Raw genomic sequence first — 24,072 nt, forward strand, 5'->3', positions numbered from 1 at the left:
TACCTAATAGATTCTCACAGTTTTATTCTTCATACTTCCACACAGGCAAAGCACATACAAATGCATACTTCTTCTTCTTTGGTGATCACTTGTAGCTGAGTAAGATTGTTTTCCAAAACATGGTTTTAGCAGTGACAGTGTAAGTGACTGTGGAGGCCAATTCTGGATCCACACATCCTCCCACAGTGGGGACATAGGTTTCTGGGCAGGAGTTGATCACGGTGTGGGTTTGCCAAGCATGCCTTCCTCTAAGCACGTTACTCCCTTTTGTCCTGAGTTCGAGCGTCTTCAAAGCCCACAACACCTTTGGTATTTCTGTGAGTTAGGCCACAATCCTCATCTGGGAGTAATCCCCACTGAACTTAAAGGGCATGCCTTCTGAATAGACATGTACAGGATTGTATTGTGGAGTGTGCAAAACAACTGTTTAAAAAGCCAGCCATGAAAAGACAGCTGTAACTTTAAACTGCTGTGCAGAAACTGGAGGGCATCCTTCTGAAATCTGATATATTGATTCATTCCATTGCTGGAAGGGGGAGGATTTTTCCCATGACTTCCTAGCCTTCTAAAAATGGAAATGGCAAAGTTTGCGAAGACAAATCCAAAAGATTGGAAACACCCGTTTTAGGGTTTTGAAAATAAATCTTCTATTACCGAATTATAGTTTGATCTCCTAATTCCAAGTAATAAGCCCATTGTTATTTTTCTCAAATCCATGCCCTATGCAGACTTATTTAGTTGGAGCAAGTCTTATCAACTTTAGTGGTAATTGCTTTTGAATAAACATGTGAAGGAGTGAGCTACATAGCAACTTCTGAAAAGGAGCCAAAACGAGAGCAAATCTCCCATGAACTTTCACAGCTGGAGTCACTGTGAAAAACTTTGGGGAAAACTCTGCATTCTCAGTTGGAAGAAAGCAATCTGGAGGGTGTAAACTTGAAGTACATGTGGAAACAAAAGGTTTATTAAGAGTGTTGGAGTTTCATTGTTAAAGTTTGTGCAACCAGTGGATGACCTCACAAAAGAGGCACAACAGTTATGTCAAAAGGGTAGCGTTTAAGAACAATTTTTAATAGGTGTAAACAGTGATTTTTCTGGGGAGATGCCGGGGGATGCATACCCCTAAACATTTTGTGAATCTAACAGGAGAAGAAACTGAAAAAATATTTTAAAAAATAGTTTCTTCTCTAGCACAGTGAATCGTCAGTTCCACTGCTACCCCCGATGTCCATTTACTGTATTTATTCTTCCTGATTTGAGCTATAAAATGGTGATTTTCTTGAGTCAAAATGAGAGTACACATGCATTTTTTAAGGAAAAAAAGCACTGGGTGTAAATAAATAGGGAAGAAGCAATTCTGTGATGCAGTTGTTCTTTGTGCTATGACAGAACTGTCTGTGTGACAGGAGAATGAATGAATGAATGAATAATATAAATCCAAGGCTTACATGAGCCCAAAGGACCATCTACATGGCTCCCTAGTTATCTAGAATCTTTGGATAGCATTCAGTGTAGAGCCAAGTTAAAGTCTCTTGGTGGTACACTTGTTCTGCTGGCAAAAGGTTTTGTTATTAGAAACTTCTGTTTGGGAATGTGGCCCAGGAAGGACAAGTGGGAAACTGCAATAGTGTAGAGTTTTACTGCTCAGGAATCCAAACAACCAACCATGCTCTCTTCCTGAGCAGTCCATTTTCCTCCCCCTCCAACAAGTGTCAGTCAGCTAGCATTGTGTGTTTGCTAAGCACACTCAGTGTTCACTGGGCCATTCCACCCCTTAGTGATTTACCCCTGAATATTTATTTTTAGTGCCCCTAAGCCTGCTGATACCCACTTGTTGTGAGTAGTTTGTGGCGTTTCAGATAATGAATTCACCATGATTGTGATCATCCACCTGTGGAAAGCCTAAACTACTACCCTATTGCTAAACCAGACATAGTTAGCAAAATGGAAAGTTGCTGAAAGATTTAGAGGGGGCTGGGAGCTTCTTTCTGCAAGAAATTACGCAAAGCAAGTGGCAGGGAGACAAGGAAAAACAAAGAAGGGGTGGGAGTACAGAAATTGGCTGGATGTTGTAGTCATAAGGGCAAGATTCTCTTACAAAATGGATATTTCAAACTGAATAAGTCTCTACTAGGTGTTCCCAGTATATGGTTACACAGCTAGTATTCTGGGATAGTGGTCACCCCCTGTTTTTGAAAACACAAAGGCTTGATGTTAACCAGACCTAGCTTGCTACTATTTTGTGACATTTTGGTTGGTCCTCCTAGTAAAGGTATTGTGCAACTGCTGGTGACGATATTATCCAGTGAGTGACAGCCACATCAAAACATTAGTAATGTTTTAGTGCATATGGACAGTTCTTGCAGAATGTCAACGGTGCCAACAGCCTGATGAGCCAACACCTCCCAGAATCCTCTGTGACATGCTGGGCTCCTAGGCCTAGAGCAGGTGGGTGAGTGGCAGGTTGCCCTGTGTTTGAAAAGTTCATCACCAGACCTCTGAAACTGCAAGCGTGCAAATCTAGGTGCAAAATATTTATCCGTCTGCGATGAATCATTTACGCTCCTTGTCAAAGTCACCCATCTAATTTGCAAACAATTATCTTCAGATCTAGGCAAGGAAATGGAAAGTTGATTTCAGCAAAGTTCTCATCTTTCTGCCTTCATCATATTGATTCATTTAGCAGCATAGCTGAAGTAAGTGGTTGGAAAAAGACTACCAGCTGACTGCTTTAGTAGTTGTGCTGAGTTTTGTCATTCTTAATCTGACTAGCTGAACATCCTAACACTGCAATGGGGCACGTACAGTCTCAAAAAAGTTTTGAAAACAAATGTGACAGGGAGGTTGCAGTGCTTTAGCACAGATTTCTTGATTTATCCATATAATCTCCCACCTCTCTACAAAACTTTGAGGTGGCTTACATAATTAGAAATTATGTAATCAGGAAAAATGTACTTATTTGCTTGTTTACCATTCTCCATCAATGCACTAGAAAAGAAATTGCATTAAAAATAATCAAATTATTAAAAATTACCAAAGCAGAGAGAATTATTCAGTGAAATTCTTATGGGTGAAGGGCACTTCCCTTACTTTAGAGGTGTCAAAGTTTTTCGTCTTTGGTTTGATTCTACAAATCCTCTCTCTGGTGGTCCACATTCCTCAGCCTTCCCAAGTGCCCCTGTAATAACCTCAGGTGGGCTTTCTTGTAACCACAAGAAACTGCAGGAAGCCAGAGAAACTGTCTACTAGTTCTGATAGAGCTTCATTGCTATTTTTTAAATGTCATTTTTTGTTTTTAAAGAAATCAGTGCAGAAAGATTTTTAAAGGTAAAAAGGACTACTGTATTAGACTATCATCACATCAAATCTACATCCAATTGTAGCACTATTTTAATCTGAGGTCCCATTTTGACAAAAAAAAAGCCAAAGTCATTGACAATAAGGAGCATATTATCACTTTTCTTTGAAATTACTTTATTTGGTTTCTACATAAAATGCAGTAGGTCTTTCCATACATTCAGTGCAATGATTTATTTTAAGAGAGGTAGCCACAGAAGAGGTAACATTGAATGTACAAGAAATTACCATAAAGCACAGTTAGGATAACTAACACCAGGAACTAATTAATGCCCATAAATATTTACTTGGGTTCCTTTTATATGAGCCATTTAATTTGAAATTGACATCCCTTTATTCTCTCAGGTTTTACAAAATCCAGTGACATGATTACCTGCTGCATTCCATTTTTTCCTTGTTTCTAATTTTTTTTTACCTGATTGGTAGGTTCTAATTATTACTTTCTTAAAATGAAATCAATTTCAGCACTAGCCTGTTCAGTGTGGTTTGGTAAGCACTGCTAAGGTCTTTTGGGCTATTGTCCCTTTAAACAATAACTTCCTCTTTTCCTTAATTCTTTTTTAAGCCCAATTAATTGTTTCCTGTTCAATCCCCATAGTTGCAGAATTATTGACTAGCTCTTATTCATCAAACCTATGCCCTTCCTCTTCAGTAGATTGCTGGAAAACATTGGCCCTTTGCATTTTCCTTTTAAGCTTCCCTTTAAAATCAGCTAACAATAGTGTGTTTAAAGAAGGAAAGCCAAAATTATATTAACAGAAGCAGATCTGTGTTTATTTTGCATTGTGCTTTTTTCTTTTGGGAGCAAATGAATACTTCATGGTGGAAACTGGCCCCAAACCCTGCACATGTGTTTCTTGGTTTTAACAATTCTAAGCCTTTTACTAGATTATAATCCTGCTGTTTACCACCTTCTTTTCTCATTCTATTTTCATTTAAGAATTAATAATTCATTTTCTTTGGGTTGGATCCAGTGACAAACAAGCAGGACACTGCTCAGACAATGGTGCTTTCCCACCACTGGGAAAAACGTGGGATGTAGCAAGAGAGGCTGCAAATAGACGGGAGAATCGACAGAATCTAGGAGAATCTCTGTACCCACAGAAATGCCTTCTGCTTGTACAAGAGAACCTCTGGATCCCAGCTGATATTGTATTTGCTACTGAAAATGCATGTTCACAAATCTGGCATCTATATTGGTGGAAGGACTACCCAGAAGGTAGGCCTGCCAAGGTACATGTTATTTTCCTGTTGGAGACCAGTCATTGTTTGCTGTAGGCACAGTTTTAAGCTTCAGCCATGGAGATCCTTTCAGTGGAAAAAGAGGAAAAGCTGGCAATGATGAATCACAAATTTGGTACAGATTCTCCTTTAAATTCATGACATTCTAGTTATATAGACACAGTTGCTAGAATGTTTTTTCAGTTCCCTGGAACAAAATTCAGAATGTTGGTTTATTCTCTTAGATTCCTAAAAGAGAACAGATAGATAGAGTACTTTTAATTATTTTATTTTATTTTATCAATATTATACATATTTGTTGCCATAATACAAGGTAACTTAACAACTTAATATACCGTGAAGTAAAATCTAAAATTATGAGCCAAATTAGAAAAAGATGTACAATACAAAATTCTTAAAATGCTCATCCAACAAGTCCCGCTCCACTAAAAGATGAGCATCACTGTACCCACCTAAAACCTGGGTAAATAAAAGGTTATTTGCATTTTAAAAAATGACAATGTCAGGCGTGTTTCAACTGTCAGGGAGCCATTTCACAGTTTTTTCCCATTGTGTATGATGATTATAGTCCATTCTCACTTTTCTTCCCGAATCTTCATATATATAGTGTATGAGGAAAGAATGAGCTGACTGCTCCAAGTGTTTCAAAAATTTCACACCAACTGGGTATGGCAATGGGCTCTACATAGTCATGGCAGAAACAGTACTAAACTTGCATTTTCTGTAACAAGCCCTATTTAAATAGGACCCAGGTTGCTGAAGAAAGGGGGAGGGGGAATACAGGAATAGATTGCACATGAGTGTTTGAGGAATACTTATTTCTTGAGAGAAACGTTGCTTTTTTTTCTCAGAACTACTCCTGCTCCACAACCACAAACCCACATTGCAGGAGGAAGTGTGTGGTGTGCAGCCCTCACTTGTGTGACAATCAAAAATGTTTCAGAATAAAAAGCCACTCCATAGCTGCAAGAGAAAATATGGAACTATGAAGGTGAAGGGAAAGGTCAGGGTTATTGTGCAATATATCCTGTTTGGGGCTTGGCTGCTACTGTTTGGAAGGGATCCAGTCTATATAGGAAACAGGACTTTTGAGAGCTGAAAGGGCAGGTTTGGGTGTTGCTGTTGCTCCGCACTTGTCTGAATGTTAAGATGTTTCAAGAAATCCTTTGACAAGTCAATTTCCTTACAAGAAGAAGGTACTAGATATACAAGAGCAGATTTCTTTATGAAGATATAGCTAGCTACCCCTGCTGTGAGTTTCAGACGTTGAACTTATTATTATCATTACTATTGTTTATTAATGTATGAATCACCTCTGACACACATCATCTTATATGCCTTCAGCAGGAAGCGCTGCTGAGTTCAATAGAGCTTATGTCCAGATACAGTGGTACCTCGGGTTACATACGCTTCAGGTTACATACGCTTCAGGTTACGGACACCGCTACCCCAGAAATAGTGCTTTAGGTTAAGAACTTTGCTTCAGGATGAGAACAGAAATTTTGCTCCGGTGGCGCAGCAGCAGCAGGAGGCCCCATTAGCTACAGTGGTGCTTTAGGTTAAGAACAGTTTCAGGTTAAGTACGGACCTCTGGAACAAATTAAGTACTTAACCTGAGGTACCACTGTAATTATGCAGATGTTTCAGCCAGGCAGATCCCTAATAAGCTGGATATTATGCTTTTGTGTGCTTTCATGTGTGATTGCATGTTTACACACATACACAATGGAGCAACACAGCTGCCTTCATTTTTGGACACTCCATGGGCTCTGGCTGCCATGATGATCTCCTAAAAAAATTGCCACAGCCTAAAGCCCCAGCAAGAGAAGAATATGTTCTCACGTCAAGAACAACATGCCCTTAATTTGTAGTTTCGTTCCTATTTCCTCAGTGCTGTAAAAACCTTGTTAGGCTACCCTACGAAAACATCTCTGAATATTAGATAAGAATTTATAAGTGTCCATTTCTTTTGTTTAGCACAGGAAACAAAATCCCTCCTTATGATACTTGGCTTTAAGTTATGGTAGACACGCCTTATGACTGTCCGTATCTGTCTTAATCTGATGTTTCCAGGAATTTCAAGCAGGATATGGTTCCAGACAAGAGACTGGGCAGTGGAGGTATGGCACAACATTGTTGGCTCATAAGAAAGCTGAGGGGGAAATTGGAAAGTAGAGAGCTTGTCAAGATATAGGATTTGGGATAGGTCAGCTGAAATTTTTTACTCCTGCCCTACATTTTTAAAGTTGATTTTGTATGTTGATGAACATTTAATTTTCCAGTTATAACTTCCTTTTTAAAAAATAAATTCATTTCCAATAAAGTGGTACCTTGGGTTAAGTACTTAATTCGTTCTGGAGGTCCATTCTTAACATGAAACTGTTCTTAACCTGAAGCACCAGGTTCAAGCACCAGGGGCCTACTGCTGCCACCGCGCCGCCGGAGCACGATTTCTGTTCTCATCCTGAAGCAAAGTTCTTAACCTGAAGCACTATTTCTGGGTTAGCAGAGTCTGTAACCTGAAGCGTATGTAACCTGAAGTGCACGTAACCTGAGGTACCACTGTACATATACATTTTTCATAGAATTTTCATTTAAACCTGGGGGGGGCATTCAAAATCCTAATAGAATAATATGCATTTTTACAAAAGTCTAATTTTAAATCACCACAGTTAATTTGCCTTGATTTGTAAGGGAAGCGATTCCACCTCTGAAAAGTCTCTTTCAGCTGGTGGCCCAGAGGACAGGATCACACTTCAAAACGACCTTGACAGATTAGAGAACTGGGCCAAAACAAACAAGATGAATTTTAACAGGGAGAAATGTAAAGTATTGCACTTGGGCCAAAAAAATGAGAGGCACAAATACAAGATGGGTGACACCTGGCTTGAGAGCAGTACATGTGAAAAGGATCTAGGAGTCTTGGTTGACCACAAACTTGACATGAGCCAACAGTGTGACGCGGCAGCTAAAAAAGCCAATGCAATTCTGGGCTGCATCAATAGGAGTATAGCATCTAGATCAAGGGAAGTAATAGTGCCACTGTATTCTGCTCTGGTCAGACCTCACCTGGAGTACTGTGTCCAGTTCTGGGCACCACAGTTCAAGAAGGACACTGACAAACTGGAACGTGTCCAGAGGAGGGCAACCAAAATGGTCAAAGGCCTGGAAACGATGCCTTATGAGGAACGGCTAAGGGAGCTGGGCATGTTTAGCCTGGAGAAGAGGAGGTTAAGGGGTGATATGATAGCCATGTTCAAATATATAAAAGGATGTCACATAGAGGAGGGAGAAAGGTTGTTTTCTGCTGCTCCAGAGAAGCGGACACGGAGCAATGGATCCAAACTACAAGAAAGAAGATTCCACCTAAACATTAGGAAGAACTTCCTGACAGTAAGAGCTGTTCGACAGTGGAATTTGCTGCCAAGGAGTGTGGTGGAGTCTCCTACTTTGGAGGTCTTTAAGCAGAGGCTTGACAACCATATGTCAGGAGTGCTCTGATGGTGTTTCCTGCTTGGCAGGGGGTTGGACTCGATGGCCCTTGTGGTCTCTTCCAACTCTAGGATTCTATGATTCTATGATTCTGCTTCTATGTGTGTGCGTGCCTGTTTGCGTGCAGGAAAGTTCCAGAGAGAGGAAGTGAAAGTTCTAGAAGCCTCTATCTTCAGCTTCATATGGGGTTGTGGCTGACATCAATCCAAAACTCTCACTAAGCTTAACTGCCTCATCGCTAAAATGTTATGGGTAGCTCACTTTGTTTAAACGTTGTGAATGACTTAAGCAGGAATAAAGCTGTTTCAAATGAAGCTGCCTGGAGAAAGTTAAACGCTGAATGTAATTTCTTTGTTCACAAGCCTTGCCAATTCATGGAGCATATTTTAAACATGAAGGAATTTAGGCTTTAGGCCAATGAAAACTCCATCTCCCAGTACTGGGAAGTCATATTATCATCAGTGTTGCCTATGATGCATAGTTCAGGTCTATAAGCATCTCTGGGCCAAGCTAGATGGGGCATGGGAAGCCCCTGAACCAGATTTGGAATACAGAGCTGTGAATGACATTTAAGCCTTTCCTTCCATGACATTTTCCCAGTCAAAATATTTCTCCCATCTAGACTTCCGAGTTGGCGCCATCGCCGAATGGCGGACTCCCTCCGAGCTCCGGAGGGAGTCTGCTCGGCAGGGGCTGGGTCCTACCGCGCCGGCGACGCGGGGACCCTTAAAACCACGGGCACGGAGCCCGTGGACATGGGGACTCGGCTGGCACCGCTAGCGCCCTCCCGACTCGTGAAGGAGCCTTTTTAAAGGCTTCGGATCGGGTGCCGGGGAGTGGCGTGGTGCTTTGAGTCCATCGCTTCCCCTGCCGAGCGCAGCCGCATGCCATTCGACGGAGAGCGCTGACTTCTTCCATTGGAAATTCGGACTATTAACAACAACCCGTGAGTAATTGGGAAACAGTGTACAAAAGGAGAAAAAAAGAATTTTTTTCGGATTCGGCACGAGCGGGGGTGATCTAAAAAGGAAGTCAGTCCCCCCCCCCCGATTGTAAACATTCTAAAACAAGGACTGGGTAACCAAGATCGAAAGAGAAGTGTATTGCTGATAAAAATCATTAATTCCACGATGGGAAATTACAAGAACTGTGCTGGAGGAGAAGAGTGGAGGGTGAGAGGGAAAATGCAACCCCCCCTGGGAACCGGGGCGATTCGTATAACCTGGCGAAGAGAGACGGAGACTTTGACAGCTGTCAAAGTAGCTGTCAAAGCTGGAGAATATAAAGAGGACTTTGTTACAAGGATTTTGCTGGCTAATTCTGTTACAATTTGACACAATATGGATATAAACTGTTGGAAAATAAGGAACAACAATTTGACTTTTGGATTAGAGGATACAAAGTTACTACAATCCCCCTAGAGGGGTTTCGGGACATTACAAGTGGTCGTACGTGGAAAATCACTCTGGGATTCGCACAGGACTTATCTTCTGGGAAAGCTGCAAAACTGAAATAGTATTTTGTCTACAGAGGTGTTTACATTAAAAGGAGACAATAGAATTTTCTATTGAAGAAAGGAAGGGACTGGACGTAAGTTTTTGTTCCTGAACAACAAACCTCTGTAGAGATACCAGATCTCGGAATAAGAACGTTTTAGCAGCTGAACAAGACAAGAAACCTGAGAAAGTAAGGAATAAAAAGAACAAAGGACTAACTACGACACGGAAAGAACAATGGGAGGAGCAGCAAAGACCAAGGAAATTAAAGGCCTCTATTAGACTGGATTTCTGAAGTTAAACATCATTAAAATAAATAAATTAAAAGAAAACCGGCAAGGTGGAATGGGGAAAAATCTGGCCATGGATTTGAGACCTCCAGGCTGACAACATATAGACTGATGGACATGGGGAATTCAAACCGGGGAAGGGAGGGGGGAGTTTTGGAATCCAAAGGCTATGTAACCATCTTTTTGAACCTTCTTATATTTTTTATCTTCTATTTCTTTATATAACTTTTGTATATCATGGTATTTTGATTTGACATGTTTAAAAAAAGGGAATTCGTGGAAGGAAATTGGGGTAGATCTTGAGGAAAAATCTTTTTTCTTTTTCTGTTAACGATGAGGGATGATGGTAAGATTGTATAATTTAAATTGGTTAATGGGTTAAACATATTAAGTTTCAAATTGGGAGTGAGAGCTTGTGGAACCAAATTAATGAAAGGGGAATATAGTCGGGAGGGGGAGGAGGGAGTCCTAGAAAGAAGGTAACGAAAGTAGGGCTTTAAATATATTCTATCTTTTCTTTTCTGTTATATTTCTATATTATTGGAAACTCTAATAAATATGATTTAAAAAAAAAAATTCTCCCATCCACACAAAATGCTTTTTGCCCTGTGGGGGAAAGCACACGCATACTGATATGGTAGTTTTGGTAATGCTTCAGAACTTTTGCAAAGCCTCTTTATGAGATAACACTTGAGATGTTCACATAATACGTTCATCGTGTGTTCCATCTTGGTCCCCGTGTACACAACAGATGAGCTGCACAACCCTGCTGCTATTCCTGTGTAATGTTCAATGAGTGTACAGTCTGTGTACACAGTGACTGGGATGTACAACAAGTGTATACTTCCATGCAACACGTGCACTTGTGTAGAGATCATGTGTACAGGTGTCCGGAGTATTGTTATGAAACAATATGAAAACTGAAACACAGCCAACCTTTGAAATTCGTAATTTCTAAATTGTGATGGTGTTCTCCAGTCAATAAATTTGTGCTAAAATAACCGCTCTCCCCATAAAATGGAGGGCACCCTTTGCGTGCCCATGCACAGCACCCCTGATCCTCCATGACTCCCGGCAGAGTGCTCCTGATCCACCTCTTCAGGTCACAGACCTTGAGGTTCCCGCCAAACCTCAGTTCAAACGAACCAATCGTGACTGGGGAGGTAGAGCCATGGGAGCTGACCAAGTAGAAGTAGTCTTCACTCTGGTCTGCTCTTCAAGCACAAAAGGGGGCGGAGCCTACCTGGGAGCTCTCAGAAAACTGAGAATTCAGGACAAACCAAAATTGACATATCTCTCCATTCCTGAGCACAAGCCCTATCATTCAGCCTGCTATCCAGCATTTTTATGTGCATCGGCTACCATTCAAGTAGTCTGCATAGCAACAACGTATATTTATCCTCTTTTGGTTTAAATAACTTACTTCTGTATTATTTTTGGTGTCGTTTCCAGCAGCACACCGCAATAATAACCACAGTCAGAGAAATTAGGACAAGTACAGTTACCACCACAGCATATGGATAGCCTATATGGAGGAAAAAAAATAATTGCTGACAGTATGGAGAGGAGTCTATGTAATATAAATATAAATGCAATAATATAGCATAGCATAGCATAGCATAGCATAACATAACATAACATAACATAACATAACATAATGATTTATATTATAATATAATATGATATAATAATGTAATATAACATAGAATAAAATCACAATTCTACAGTGAAAGTGAGGTCCTTAATTTGCTGTAGTGGGTGAGATGACTAGAAGTTGAAATAACTTCTAAGAATATGTTCAAACTGCATTCGCTGAAAACCAGTGAGTGTGTTTCAGTTTATGAAAGAGGTAAGAGTAAAGAATTTCAGAGGGAGACTAAAAGCACATGCCCAAATCCATCTTGAAGGAGGGAAAAATAAGGAAGAATGCATGCATGTAACAATAGAATAAAATGATAATTATTATTGATAAGGGGAAGTGTGAAATATACAGTATTAAAGGATCCAGGGGTGGACAGGTGGGTAGCCCCACTCAACTGCCAAAATTGGCCACCTGGAACCTGTTCCACATCCCTGCACTAAAGCCTCTCTTTAGTCTGAATTTTGTTTTTTTTTCTTTTACATCAGGCATGGCAAACTTGTGACACTCCAGAGGTTGTTATACTCCTGTTCTCATCGCCCCCAGGTACCATGGACAATGATCAGGGATGGTGGAAAACTGTAGGTCAGTAACATATGGAGGGCTGCAGGTTCGCCATCCCTTGTAGAATGGAAGAAAAGAAAATACAAGATTTTTAAGATGAAAGTTTTGCTACCTTTTAGGAAGATGACAGGCACCGAGTGCTTTGCTCACTTACCTTTTCTTGGTACCTTGAGATCCATCTCTTTCCCCCTGTGTGTAACCTTGCAGATCATCTCTTGTCCAGAATGACTATCTGAGGCATTTACAAGGATATTGCTTATGACCGATACTGTTCCATTGGGATTTGTGATCTCATGTTCCTCCTTCAGGCCTCTTGGCGCAACCCATGTGATGTTGGGACGTGGGAAGCCCGTTGCTGAGCAGGTGGCATTCAAGCGCCCATCAGAGATGCTGTAGTGTAAAAATGTGTTGAGGCGGCCTGTGACATAAATGACGGCACAAAATGCTTCACCATAAGGACCGCAGGTGGGCAGTAAAAGGAAGATGAAAAGATGCTACTGTATCAGCGAGGGACTCAGCAGGGCAAACTGCAAACTGTTGAATTAGAGGCAAACTTTATGGTAGGAACGTGGGTGGCGCTGTGGGTTAAACCACAGAGCCTAGGACTTGCCGATCAGAAGGTCAGTGGTTTGAATCCCCGCAATGGGGTGAACTCCCGTTGCTCGGTCCCTGCTCCTGCCAACCTAGCAGTTCTGGTTCACCAGAAGTGGCTTAGTCATGCTGGCCACATGACCCGGAAGCTGTACGCCGGCTCCCTCGGCCAATAAAGCGAGATGAGCGCCGCAACCCCAGAGTCGGTCACGACTGGACCTAATGGTCAGGGGTCCCTTTACCTTTACCTTATATGGTAGGAAAAGGGACATGGGTGGTGCTGTGGGTTAAACCACAGAGCCTAGGACTTGCCAATCAGAAGGTTGGCGGTTCGAATCCCCACAATGGGGTGAACTCCCGTTGCTCGGTCCCTGCTCCTGCCAACCTAGCAGTTTGAAAGCACGAAGTGCAAGTAGATAAATAGGTACGGTGTTTCCGTGCACTGCTCTGGTTTCCCAGAAGTGGCTTAGTCATGCTGGCCACATGACCCGGAAGTTGTACGCTGGCTCCCTTAGCCAATAAAGAGAGATGAGCACCGCAACCCCAGAGTCGGTCATGACTGGACCTAATGGTCAGGGGTCCCTTTACTACTACTTTCCTACTATATGGTAGGAAACTTATGTTAACTTTGAGCAATCATCCTTCAACTGTAGTGTGCTATAGTGTGTTATTCAACACACTATACATGTGGAAAAGCCCAATGTTCCATACTGCAATATTCTGGCTGAAAACCAAAACATATGTTGTAACATTATTACACAGTGGGTTGATTTCTAATCAGTTTTACAAAGGGGTTTTCGTTAGTGGCATAACAGGCCAGAACCTTGGACTTGTTAATTGTTCAGGAATATGTTGCCATAGCAACAAATTGCTTAGCCCATTGCTAACAAAAGATTTGGGAATGTCCTGAATCGGAAGAATTATGAGAGAAAGGGACAGATCCTTCTGCACAGTTAACAAATGTTGTGATCCAGGTCTCTGTATATACAGGGAAATGAAAGGAGAAGCCTGCAGTTTTGAGGCAGATGGAGATCAGACACCAAGCTGAGCTTTTGGTCTCCAGAGCTTCTTAGTATTCTGTTCCACTCCCCATATCAGCATAGAAGAATATAAGAACCTAATGGATCAATGACCTATCAAGTTCAGCATTCTGCTCTCACAGTAGCCCATCAGATGCCCACAGGAAGTCCACAGGCAGGACCTGGGCAACTGGAAATATACTGCCTCCGATCTGCTGTGGATATTGTAATCTTAGACTATCAGGTTTTGCTCTCATAATCTGCAGCTAGCGTGCTCATGGATCGTAGGTGTTGTAGTCCAACATCAACTGAAGGACCACAGGTTCACCACCTGTGGTTTAAGCTGTAGTTCCAATTATACTCAATCGGTAGTTATATTGTTGGATGAAACCAAGTATTAGGAAATGCTGTAGGGCTCTTGTAACACTCTTCCTAAGGAAATCAAACTTGGGCAAGTCCTGCGCCCCTGGAACGGGGGTGAGATAATGGTGTGTGTTGTATTGCTTCATTATCAAAGGAGCATATTTGAAGAAATGCCCTTTTAATATGAAATGACTCACCGTAAACAGAAAGACAAGTTTTTTTGCTAGTGGATCCTGTAGGAAAGATGTTAAATATGCATCGGTAACAACCATTTTCTTGGGTGCTAACATTCCAGAAGCTGATGGCAGTGTCATTGAGTTCTAAAATTGTTAAATTGACTCGACCTTTGTATTGGTCATTAATATTTGGAATTTGTTTGTTGTCATATGCTGCCAAATTTACAAAGTTTTTATTAACCTCTTGCTGCCATGTAATTTGAATAGTTGGAAGAGATTCTGTTAGGGTACATCTCAAAGTAGCGTTGCCGCCCAGCTCCACGTCTCTGTCACTTGTCAATATGGCACCTGCGGCAAGACAAAATAATTAATAATCACCTCTCGTATCTTATGCTTACAAATCCCTTGGTCTAGATCCAAGGAAAATATTTATTTATGCAAAAATTCCTGTTCTGCACTTCTAGCAACCATGAACAGATTAGAACTGGGCTGCTAATTCCAAAATATTTTTCTTTCATTTTTAAAAAACCTTTCACTGGATAGGTGGAGGGAAAAGGAAGCCTTTCTGAAATTCATGGTAGGAACAATTTGGGGAAGAGGGTTGCTGCATACCTTACTTAACCTCACAAGGTAGCTCTGTGTGTGTCTGTGCAGTGACCAGAAGATGAAAGGCCACTGGGAGGAGCACAGAGAAAAGAAACACTATGGTTCATTTGTAGCAGCACAACCAGATGCCTTCATCTGCCTGACCTGCAACAAAACATATCTCTCCTGCATTGGTCTCTACAGCCACAGCAGGTGCTGCAACCTTCCAACAGTTTGACTTCATCCCTCAAAGCGTGCTCCTCCATTGTCTCCTGAGACAGACAGATGCCAAAAAAATACATTTCTTTGACTCAAAATAGAAGCCCATCCTGCTCACAGCAGCACAAGACTCTCCATAGCCCTCTGCCAGCCACACTTGCTGGTCTACTGGCTCATAGTCACAGGTCTGGCTCTACCATTAGGTAGAACGAGGTGACTGGTGCAGGTGCCATAAGATGGGAGGTGGTGGCAGCCCTTAGCTCTTCCTCCTGATATCCCTGTCCATACTGTTGGAGATGAGAGCTGTGGGGCTCCAGCCTTACAACTATGGTGCTGACCTCCCTCCAGGACAGTGCAGTGCCCCATTGCTAGTACTGAATTAGGATTCAGCAGTCAGTCCAGCTGGCTACTTGATATCAAGAGTGTGTGCGTGTACCATGTTGTCCATTGCCTCAGGTGGCAAAATGTCTTGAGCCACCCTTGCCTAGTCATTACACTTTCCCCAATGCACAATCATGTTAGACTTACCCTTTATCCTACAGAGAACAGTACATATGATGCACAGAGTCAGGCCCTGGAAAGTCCATGGGGAACAGAGACCTTCATTTAACTAGGAATAGAATAAAGAGATGTGTTACAGATACACAATAGCCTTTTTTGCCACTACAATGCTCTACTATTTGGATTTTGGGTATAGCCTAGGTGCATAATGAAGATAGAGGCTGTCGTTCCACTGCAACCATATCAGGGGATTTTCAAAATGTTGCCATAGCAGACAAAACTCCCCAAAACAAGCAGTGAAGCTTTTCCATGTCTAGCTAAGAACTAACAAATGGCAGGTCATTGGCCTGAAGGCTACTTCACATTGTACATACCGTACTTTACCCATTTCTTTAAATAGTGGGGAAGTTGAAATCCACCTATGGACTGTCACTAATGAGACTTGACCTCATTGGTGTTTTGCAGCATGTACAACCTGGGAAGCTATGACAGGCTTTAGTTTCCCAGTGCGTGTATATTTCTGTGCCGTGGTGTACAAACATTCAAAATGATCCTCATTGGTTTCATGGGATTTCCTATCAGAAGTGTTTTCTGTTTATGAAATGAAGACTGTAAAATCTGAGAATGCCCTATCAACAGATAAAGAGGAAACAGGGCCGTGTTGTTGTTTTTCTTATTAAACTTCTTCTCCTTGCATAGAGTAGAAATTTGGTAGAGGAGCTTATCATGCAATGCAGGAGCTGGCAATGTGGTGCTACCCAAATGTTGTTGGACTTCCAACTCCCATCAGCCTCAGTAAGCACGGCCAGTGGTCGGGGATGAAGGGAGTTGTAGTCCTACAACATCTGTAGGGCACAACATTGGTTATCCCTAATGTAGTGGGTCTTGATTCTTAAATTTCAGGAGGACCAGTGGCAGTCCAGCCTGCTAACCTTGTGTGGAAGCTTTCTAAACCACTGTTTTTAGAACACACCACAGAGAGCCATGATTTAGCTAAGTGATTGGGACTATGCTGCATACATACCATGCATTTAATATGCATCGGAAGCATATCAATTTCCACAAAGAATCCCGGGAATTGTAGCATGTTCAGGGTGCTGGGAGTTATAGCTCTCTGGTGTAAACTACAGTTCCCATGGTTCTTTGGGGAAAGTCATGTGCTTTGAAGTCATGTGCCTCAAGGACAGCCTCTCCCCATATGGATCAACTTGGACTCTGCAATAATCATCTGAGGACCTCCTTCATGATTGGTCCGGAGGGTGGCAACACAAGAACAAGCCTTTCTGCAGGTCTCCCTGTTTGTGGAATGCTCTCCCTAGGGAATCTTGTCTGGTGCCTTCATTACATATCTTTAGGCACCAGGCGGAAACGTTTCTCCAGAACCAGGCCTTTGGCTGATTAGCATTCTAAGGGTTATTGGTTTGCTTTTGTTCTCGTTGTTATTATGTATTTTGAATTTTGTGTTCTCATTTTGTATTTTTTATGTTGTGAACTGCCCTCTTATCTTTGGATGAAGGTGGCATACAAATTTAATAAATAATAATAATAATAATAATAATAATAATAATAATAATAATAATGTGCTTTAAATGTATGATGTTTATTCAGCCTAAGTCAGAAGATGGAGTTGGTAGATATATGAACTGAGTCAGCAGATTGAGATTGTAAATTTTGGGATTGAGTCGGCAGTTGGAGATTGTCAATTTTATCAGGGAGTCCCTTACCTCTCACCACTGCCAATAATCTATTGGAACTAGTCACATTGCTTAGATGCCTATCACAAACCCCTGGTGCATGGGCTCTGGTTGTTGTTTCTCAGAAGCTCATGGAAAGTATTTTTTCACATTGTTACTTCTCATGTTCAACTCCAGGCCCTAGCATTGGAAGAAGTTGTTCTGGTGATGAGACTCAGAAAGCCCCTGGGCTCCAATTAAGCCCTGTATTCTAAATCACAAAACACTGCACAAAATGTGTAGCGCTTTCATACATTCCGAGCTCTTCGTGTTCATGTTCTAGTTGTAGTCCTTACAGCAGCTATCTATGGTAAACCAGTATTAAAACTCCCCCACAATACTACAGGCTGGTTTAAGATCACCAAGTGAGCACATGGCAGTGGTGAAACTTGGTGTATCTCAATCTGTAATTCAGTCTCTTAATCATTATGTTATGCCAGCTACCGACAAGGATTAAATATGATTAAGAAACAGACTTATTATCAAAAGGAAATGAGATAATAGTTAAGAAAAGGATGTGTTGTGGGTGGAAACTTAAAGGAAGGTAGGCATTTCAGCTACAGAATCAAGGAAGGAAGCATCTGGGAGAAGAATAACAAGGAACAATGGGGCAAGCAAACTACTTCTCAAAAGAAAAACAAAATGAGCAGTGGGTAGTTAATGCCTTTAAGGTCAATGGAAACTAAATCTCCTCAGTATCTCAGTGGCAAGACGTTCCCTCAAGAGAGCTGGCACAATAAAGGGAGAGGGATTAACAGGATGTCAGAAGTGAGAAAGCAAAGCAATCAATGTGATTTGTGTTATTGTAAAATGTATTTCTAGAATCTCAAAACCCTAACACATTTTGTTCTCCTTCATATGACAAGCACGCGTGTGCGCGCGTGCGCACACACACACAGTGCTTGACACATTGACTATCTTTTGCACCAAGCAGTGATGCGCATGTGTGAATGAGCACTAATAGATTAATCCCCACCTATAGAACTTTTGGATTGGCTCAGTGTCAAAACATGATCAATCCCTTTCTCCAAGCAGTGCAAAACTCCTGGCTGCAACACCCAGGTTAGGTTCCCCCCAGAAGAAAATTATTAGATCTTTACATCTGTGCTTATTTACACATATTAAGGTTGAACAAAGGACACAGCTTGCAGTTCATGTATTTTTAAAATAAAATGTATGTGCCGCTTAATTTTCAAAGAAACCCAATGTGACTAACAAATTGAAATGTCACAACAATAAAGAATATAGAACCATCTCACTCCAAACCCAATCATAAAGTCAAGAATTTACATAAAAAGCAATTGAAACCACAATAATAGATCAGAATTAAAACCATGCAGTGCATATTAATGAATGGGATAAGAATTTCAGACCACAGCAGTGATTTTGAGTACAGACCCAGGAGATTTATATGTGAAATCTCCTGCCAGTAACTAGGTTAGTGACGTTATGGAAATAGCACCCAGAATAATACAGTAATGATATAACCCTTAGAAATGATGAGAAGTTGGGGTTGATGGATTTTAGTACCATAAACAGTCATGCTTGAAATCTAAACTGCACAGAGCCTGTTCAACATAGGAAACCACTACATGAGTCACGCAGACTTACTAATATTACAACATCATCCCCAAGGGTATAACCTGTCTAAAATTTGTGGTCTTCATTAGTTTCTACCCCACATTAACAGTATTCACACATACACACAGATAGCACCAAAAGGATTCAAAAACAAAAAGGTTGCAACTCTGTTGCACATTTATCTGTGACCTAGCCCCATTGAACACAGTAGGATTTGCTTCTGCATAAGAAAGAATAGGATCAGGCTCCATGGAACGCAAATCCTGTTCTGCATTTCTCATGTTCATGCTTCAAATATTCCTATTACATTCACTAGAAGACAAGGGTGATGGCTTTTCTTTTCTTTTTTTTCTTGCCAAAGTGTGAAAATAATCCTATACATAAAGATGATCTTACTTATAAGCAGGAGTGTGGGATTAGCGTTTCTCATGTGTGCCATTGTTTTTGCTGCAACCACACAACATCTTTGTCATATTCCCCTCTCCCCATATCTGCCCCTCAGTTTTAATCCATACTCAGTCTTTTTGGGGGGTGGGGGTGGGAAACCCAATAGTCAAATACCTGTTTGCACTACTAGGTCCCCACCTAGAAGCACCCTGAATCTCATGCAGTTCATTAAGATTTCCCTTTCAGTTAAGCATGTGGAACATTGCTGTCATAAAAGCACCTTTGTGCTTCTCCTCAGCAATGCCAAATTTATGTATAAGCTAAACAAACTATAGCTTAGGCCCCCACTCTCTTGGCCCCCCCAAAAAAATTTAAAGGAAAAAAAATGTGTAAATTGTGTTTCTAAAGGAACATTTGTTATTGCCAAATGACAATGTGTTTGCATTGTTAAGTTTGTTATGAATAAAAAATCATTTTAAGTTAGAGCTTAGTAATTATTTCACTATTAATATACTTCTTAATTGTATTTTAGTTCAAGAATTACTTTGATAAAATACCTATTTCGTTATGTGCAAATGGCTTTAGATATCTATTAGGTCCATCAATTACCATATTGCATATATTCAACACAAAAAAAACAGCGACAATTTATTGTTGACAAAGGAGAGCTGGACATATAAAGGGCCCCATTACCTTCAGTAGCTTAGGGCCTCATCAAACCTTAATCTGGCCCTGCTCCTGAGCAATGGCATTACCAGGGCAGGGCTGGGCCCCACTCCAGGCAGCTGAGCAGAAGGGCTTCCAAATGCAGCAATCTTGGATTACCACATTTTGAAGTGAGCACACCACGCATGACTATCTAAAGTGAGATGTGCCCCTCGTAAGCCTATTTGAATCCAGAGGCTAAAACTAATTGCGCCACTACTCTTGAGCTAATTGAATGCCGGAGGCAAATTGAATTCAGGCAGTACGGCTTTGGACCAATTTAAGCAAACACCAATTTCAGCCTCATTTGAGAACATGCAGGCACTTTCTCTTTACTTTCTCCCTATGTTCAGAGACAAATCCCCAAGCTTTGGACTTGCATCACAGCAAGCATCTTACCTTGGGACACATGCTCCGGTATGAAGAAGAGTGCACACGAGGGCAGTTGCTGCCTCCAGTGAAGGCTGGAAAAGCCACAGTGTGGAAAAGGAAAGCAGGAAAATGCGTTGGGAATGTCTAATCTCCCGTCTCCTCCCTCCCTAATGGTTGGGGGTGGGGGTGGGCAGTGAACTCTGAGAGACAGAAGTCTAAAGCATGCTCTTAGAGCTAAACTGAGATTATAAAGCAGTAACTGAGAGCACAAATTGGCCACTGTCTTATTAGTGTCTGTTTTGAAAAATGATGCTTATGCTAGATGTGTGCATATGGCGGGGAGCATATACTTAAAGAAAGGAAAGGATATTTGTATAAAATGTTTGTGAGATTATCAGGGCCCCTAACTATTGATGGCTTTTACTAGGGAAATGCTTTAAATAAAAATCTGAGGTCTTTACTACTGTTCCTGTTCTATTTTATGACTGTGCTTTAAACAAAGCCCAAAGTCCTGAGATCATAGAATATTCTAAAGTAAGAAATGACCTATGGGTTGTAGTCAAGTAAGTTTTACTCAGGAGTAGCCCTATTGAAATTACTGTAATGGCTCTAACTTAGGCACGTTCATTCATTTCAGTGGATCTGCTATGAGTAAAACATGTTTGAGTACCACCCTATATATTCCACGGAGCCGGCGTATTAAATATTGTTTCTTAATATTGTAAATGCAAGGCAGTTGGTACACAGAGGCATAGCTGGCACACATAGAAGGAGTAAGAGAACCTACAAGCAATGAGGAGATGTCCCTACTACACAAAGAAGAAATGTATACTCAATGCTGTGCCCATGTTTGCCTCTGCCTCCATCACCGCAGGCATTTGGACCTTAGAGGTTTGCCCAGAAGTGGGGGTGGCCTTTATGCACCCCATGTTGATACTATTGAGCTAGGTGGACCAATTGTCCAACTTGGGATAAGGAACTTCCTGTGCTCCTCAGTTCCCTGCATCTTGATTGGCTGATGCTTGGAGCTCTAGTCTAGTATTATGAAGGAGAAAAACTCCATAGCAGCTTTCATCGGGGGAGGGCATTAACTCAGTGGTACATACATACATACATACCATTTAAACCATGATGGCCTACATCATGGGGAGGGGGAATACAACAGTTAAATACATTAACTACAACATAGCAAAAGTAGTCATAAACAATAAACAAAACATTAAAAAATACACAATTAAACAACAATTTTTACATAGATTACAACAAGATCTAAAATAAAACACCAACAACAGCCTCAGCTACTGATAGAACTTCTGTGTTGCATGAAGAACGTCCCAGCTTTCAAATCCTGTCATCTCCAGGTAGATAGGCCAATGGTCTGACTCAATGTAAAGCAGCTTTCTGTGTTTCTGCATACTTGTCTTAACAGATGCCCTTTAGGACCTGACTGGAGTTGGTTACTGGTTCCCAATTTGTTCGTCCCGCCTTTTATACAGTGGTGAATGAGCATCCCCAATAAGGAACTACATTTTAGATTCTGTTTTGAATATTCATGGGAAAAAAGGAACTGAAAATTTGTCACTAGGATTGCCATAAGTCATGGTAATTCCTGACATGTCCTGGTTTTGGGGGTGTAAAAATGGGGAAATCACAATTTTGCGGGCGTCAGGAATTTTACTTTTTGAAATATGGCAACCCAGCTTCGAACCAACCTCAGCCTCCTCCTCTCATATGTGCAGCCAGTGAGTGAGCAAGGCGGCCTGCAAGAATGGTCTGGATTGCGTTCTTGCATAATAGCTCTTTGAGTCATAATAGCTCTTTGAGTCATCCAGCTGCCACTTCCTAAGGAACGCAAATTTGATTGCTGCTTTTAGAGCTCCTAGATGACTGGTTTATCAAGCATCCTTCCTGATTTCCTTGCACGAAGTTTACATACAGGATATATATATAGCTGCCATATCTTGAAGAACAAAAAGAGGACAGCCTGAGACGCTACCAGACTGAGTGGGAGAAAGAGATATGCAGGCCTCTTTTGCTGGCTCAGGCTGGCAGCAGTCATGGCGTGCAGAGCAGCCCGCACTCCACTTAAATATTTATTATTTACACAATAATTCCTTTTTTATTTATTATAATTTTGTGTGCCCTCGGCTTGGTCTCCTTGCAGTGGAATCACCTACGGTGCCCTAAATCGGGTGCTGATCCCATCTTCATTTCTGAATTATTCACAAGAGGTTTTGCAAGAGAAATTGACCCCTGGCTCAAACCAAACTCAGCCATTTTGTGGTTCACCTCAGTTGCAAAAATGTATTGGCCGGCCTTGGTCTCTTCCCTTGTTTATTTCTTTGTTATTGTTATGTTAACGTCAAAAATTCAGAAAAATGTAAAAAACATTCCAGCTATTATCATAGTATTCTTTTTGCTTCTGAATCTCTCAACTGCTCATTTTTTGGGCTCTTGTGTATAGCAAATCTCAAGAGATGCCAAATGAAGAACAGGACGCCATCATGTTTAACAAACAAACAAACAAAAAGACATTTCTGGGATCTTACTTCCCCAATAAATCTGTTCAGCTTTGAAAGGCTTGTGTTAAGAAGTTGACAAATTCTGTAAAGACTGTAGCTCAGTTGGTAGAGCATGAGATTCTTAATCTTTGGGCAAAGATTTGGGGAAAACAGTCTTGCATTGAAGGTGGTTGGACTAGATGATTCTTGTGGTCCTGCCCAACTCTATAATTCTATGACTAAACTCTCTCCTCTACCACCAGGTACCCTTTGGGAAGGGTCCTGATTACTTTTTATATGTTAATTACTCCTTCTTTTGCTTTTTTTAAATGTATATTACTGTAACATGTAAGTTGCCTTGAATCCCCCCCCAATAAATTATTATAATAATATGGCCTCTTCTTTAACAGTTCCAGATTACTGTTATTGTTACCAGCAGCCATAATTACATCATCAAAAGGATGGTGTCTTCTCTTTAACAGCTCCAGAGGAATATATATTTTCTTTCTTTCTTTCTTTCTTTCTTTCTTTCTTTCTTTCTTTCTTTCTTTCTTTCTAAATTACTGGACGAATTTGCACTACCCCATTTTGAAAATAAACAAAAATTAAGCACATCTGTTTCCTTAGGCAATGAAATGAATCTATAATTTTTGTTCCAGTGTTGAGGAAAAAGCTTAGCAGTCAAACCAGTCAGCTTTTTAAGCGTTCCTGCTGAATTTGTACAAGAGCCATCTTCTTTACTGTTACAGATTCATGAAACTGATATACTGTAAAGGGGAAAGCAGGTTTTTGAAAAGGATACTCTTGTATAGAGCATTGTTTTCTGCCTGCCTGTTTAACAATGAAAAAGTCAAGAGGTAACAGACTATTTTAAGAGGTATTCAATTCATAGATCTTAAAGGGGCACCCAGTTCTGAGATCAGATAAGGCCGGTGGACGAAATTGGCAGAAACAGCAGTAAACAAAACACAATTGCACTGAATTAGTTCTCATTAAAGAGATAGTGCCACTCTAGTGACTTTGGAAGAGTAAAGGCATTGTCTGAAGGCCTTAATAGGTGATATAATATACTGGTCTTCTAGCACCAACTTTGTTCAATTTCTTTTAAAACATTTTAGGCTCTAACATAGATTATTGAAACTGCTGTGTCCTGAAGAAACAGACAATATCCTTAACCCAAATATGTTGTAGTATGCAGGCTGTTTCTTTGGCCCTCTTGAGGTCCTGTCTTCCAAGCCATTGTAACCTTGTGAAGGTCG

General features: G+C 41.0%; 1 protein-coding gene across 3 annotated transcripts; it reads right to left on the bottom strand.

The window, feature by feature from the left end:
* Window positions 1–3,450: 3,450 nt before the first annotated feature.
* On the bottom strand, window positions 3,451–20,484 carry CD200 (CD200 molecule). 3 transcript variants are annotated; one of them, XM_081199087.1, is made up of 6 exons: window positions 20,340–20,484; window positions 15,562–15,643; window positions 14,251–14,577; window positions 12,235–12,498; window positions 11,301–11,402; window positions 3,451–4,665 (listed from the first exon to the last, which is right to left on the bottom strand). In XM_081199087.1, the coding sequence occupies exons 1-5, from the start codon at window positions 20,349–20,351 to the stop codon at window positions 11,308–11,310; spliced, it is 780 nt and encodes a 259-aa protein (XP_081055213.1). In that variant the 5' UTR covers window positions 20,352–20,484; the 3' UTR covers window positions 3,451–4,665; window positions 11,301–11,307. The 3 variants fall into 3 exon arrangements, with proteins under 3 accessions (XP_081055213.1, XP_081055212.1, XP_081055211.1); XM_081199086.1 differs by having other exon boundaries at window positions 3,451–4,786; XM_081199085.1 differs by having other exon boundaries at window positions 3,451–4,827.
* Between the last annotated feature and the right edge of the window lie 3,588 nt (window positions 20,485–24,072).

The sequence above is a fragment of the Podarcis bocagei genome (genome assembly GCF_964188305.1).
Source record: "Podarcis bocagei genome assembly, chromosome: 6".
NCBI classification, from domain to species: Eukaryota; Metazoa; Chordata; class Lepidosauria; order Squamata; family Lacertidae; genus Podarcis; species Podarcis bocagei.

Bases quoted from the DNA above. Each gene is read 5' to 3' on its own strand.
- CD200 (XM_081199087.1), bottom strand. The intron at 12,499-14,250 runs GTGAGTCATTTC...TTTATGTCACAG, and splicing joins AACTTGTCTTTCTGTTTACG to GCCGCCTCAACACATTTTTA. The intron at 11,403-12,234 runs GTAAGTGAGCAA...TCCTCCATATAG, and splicing joins TCTCAAGGTACCAAGAAAAG to GCTATCCATATGCTGTGGTG.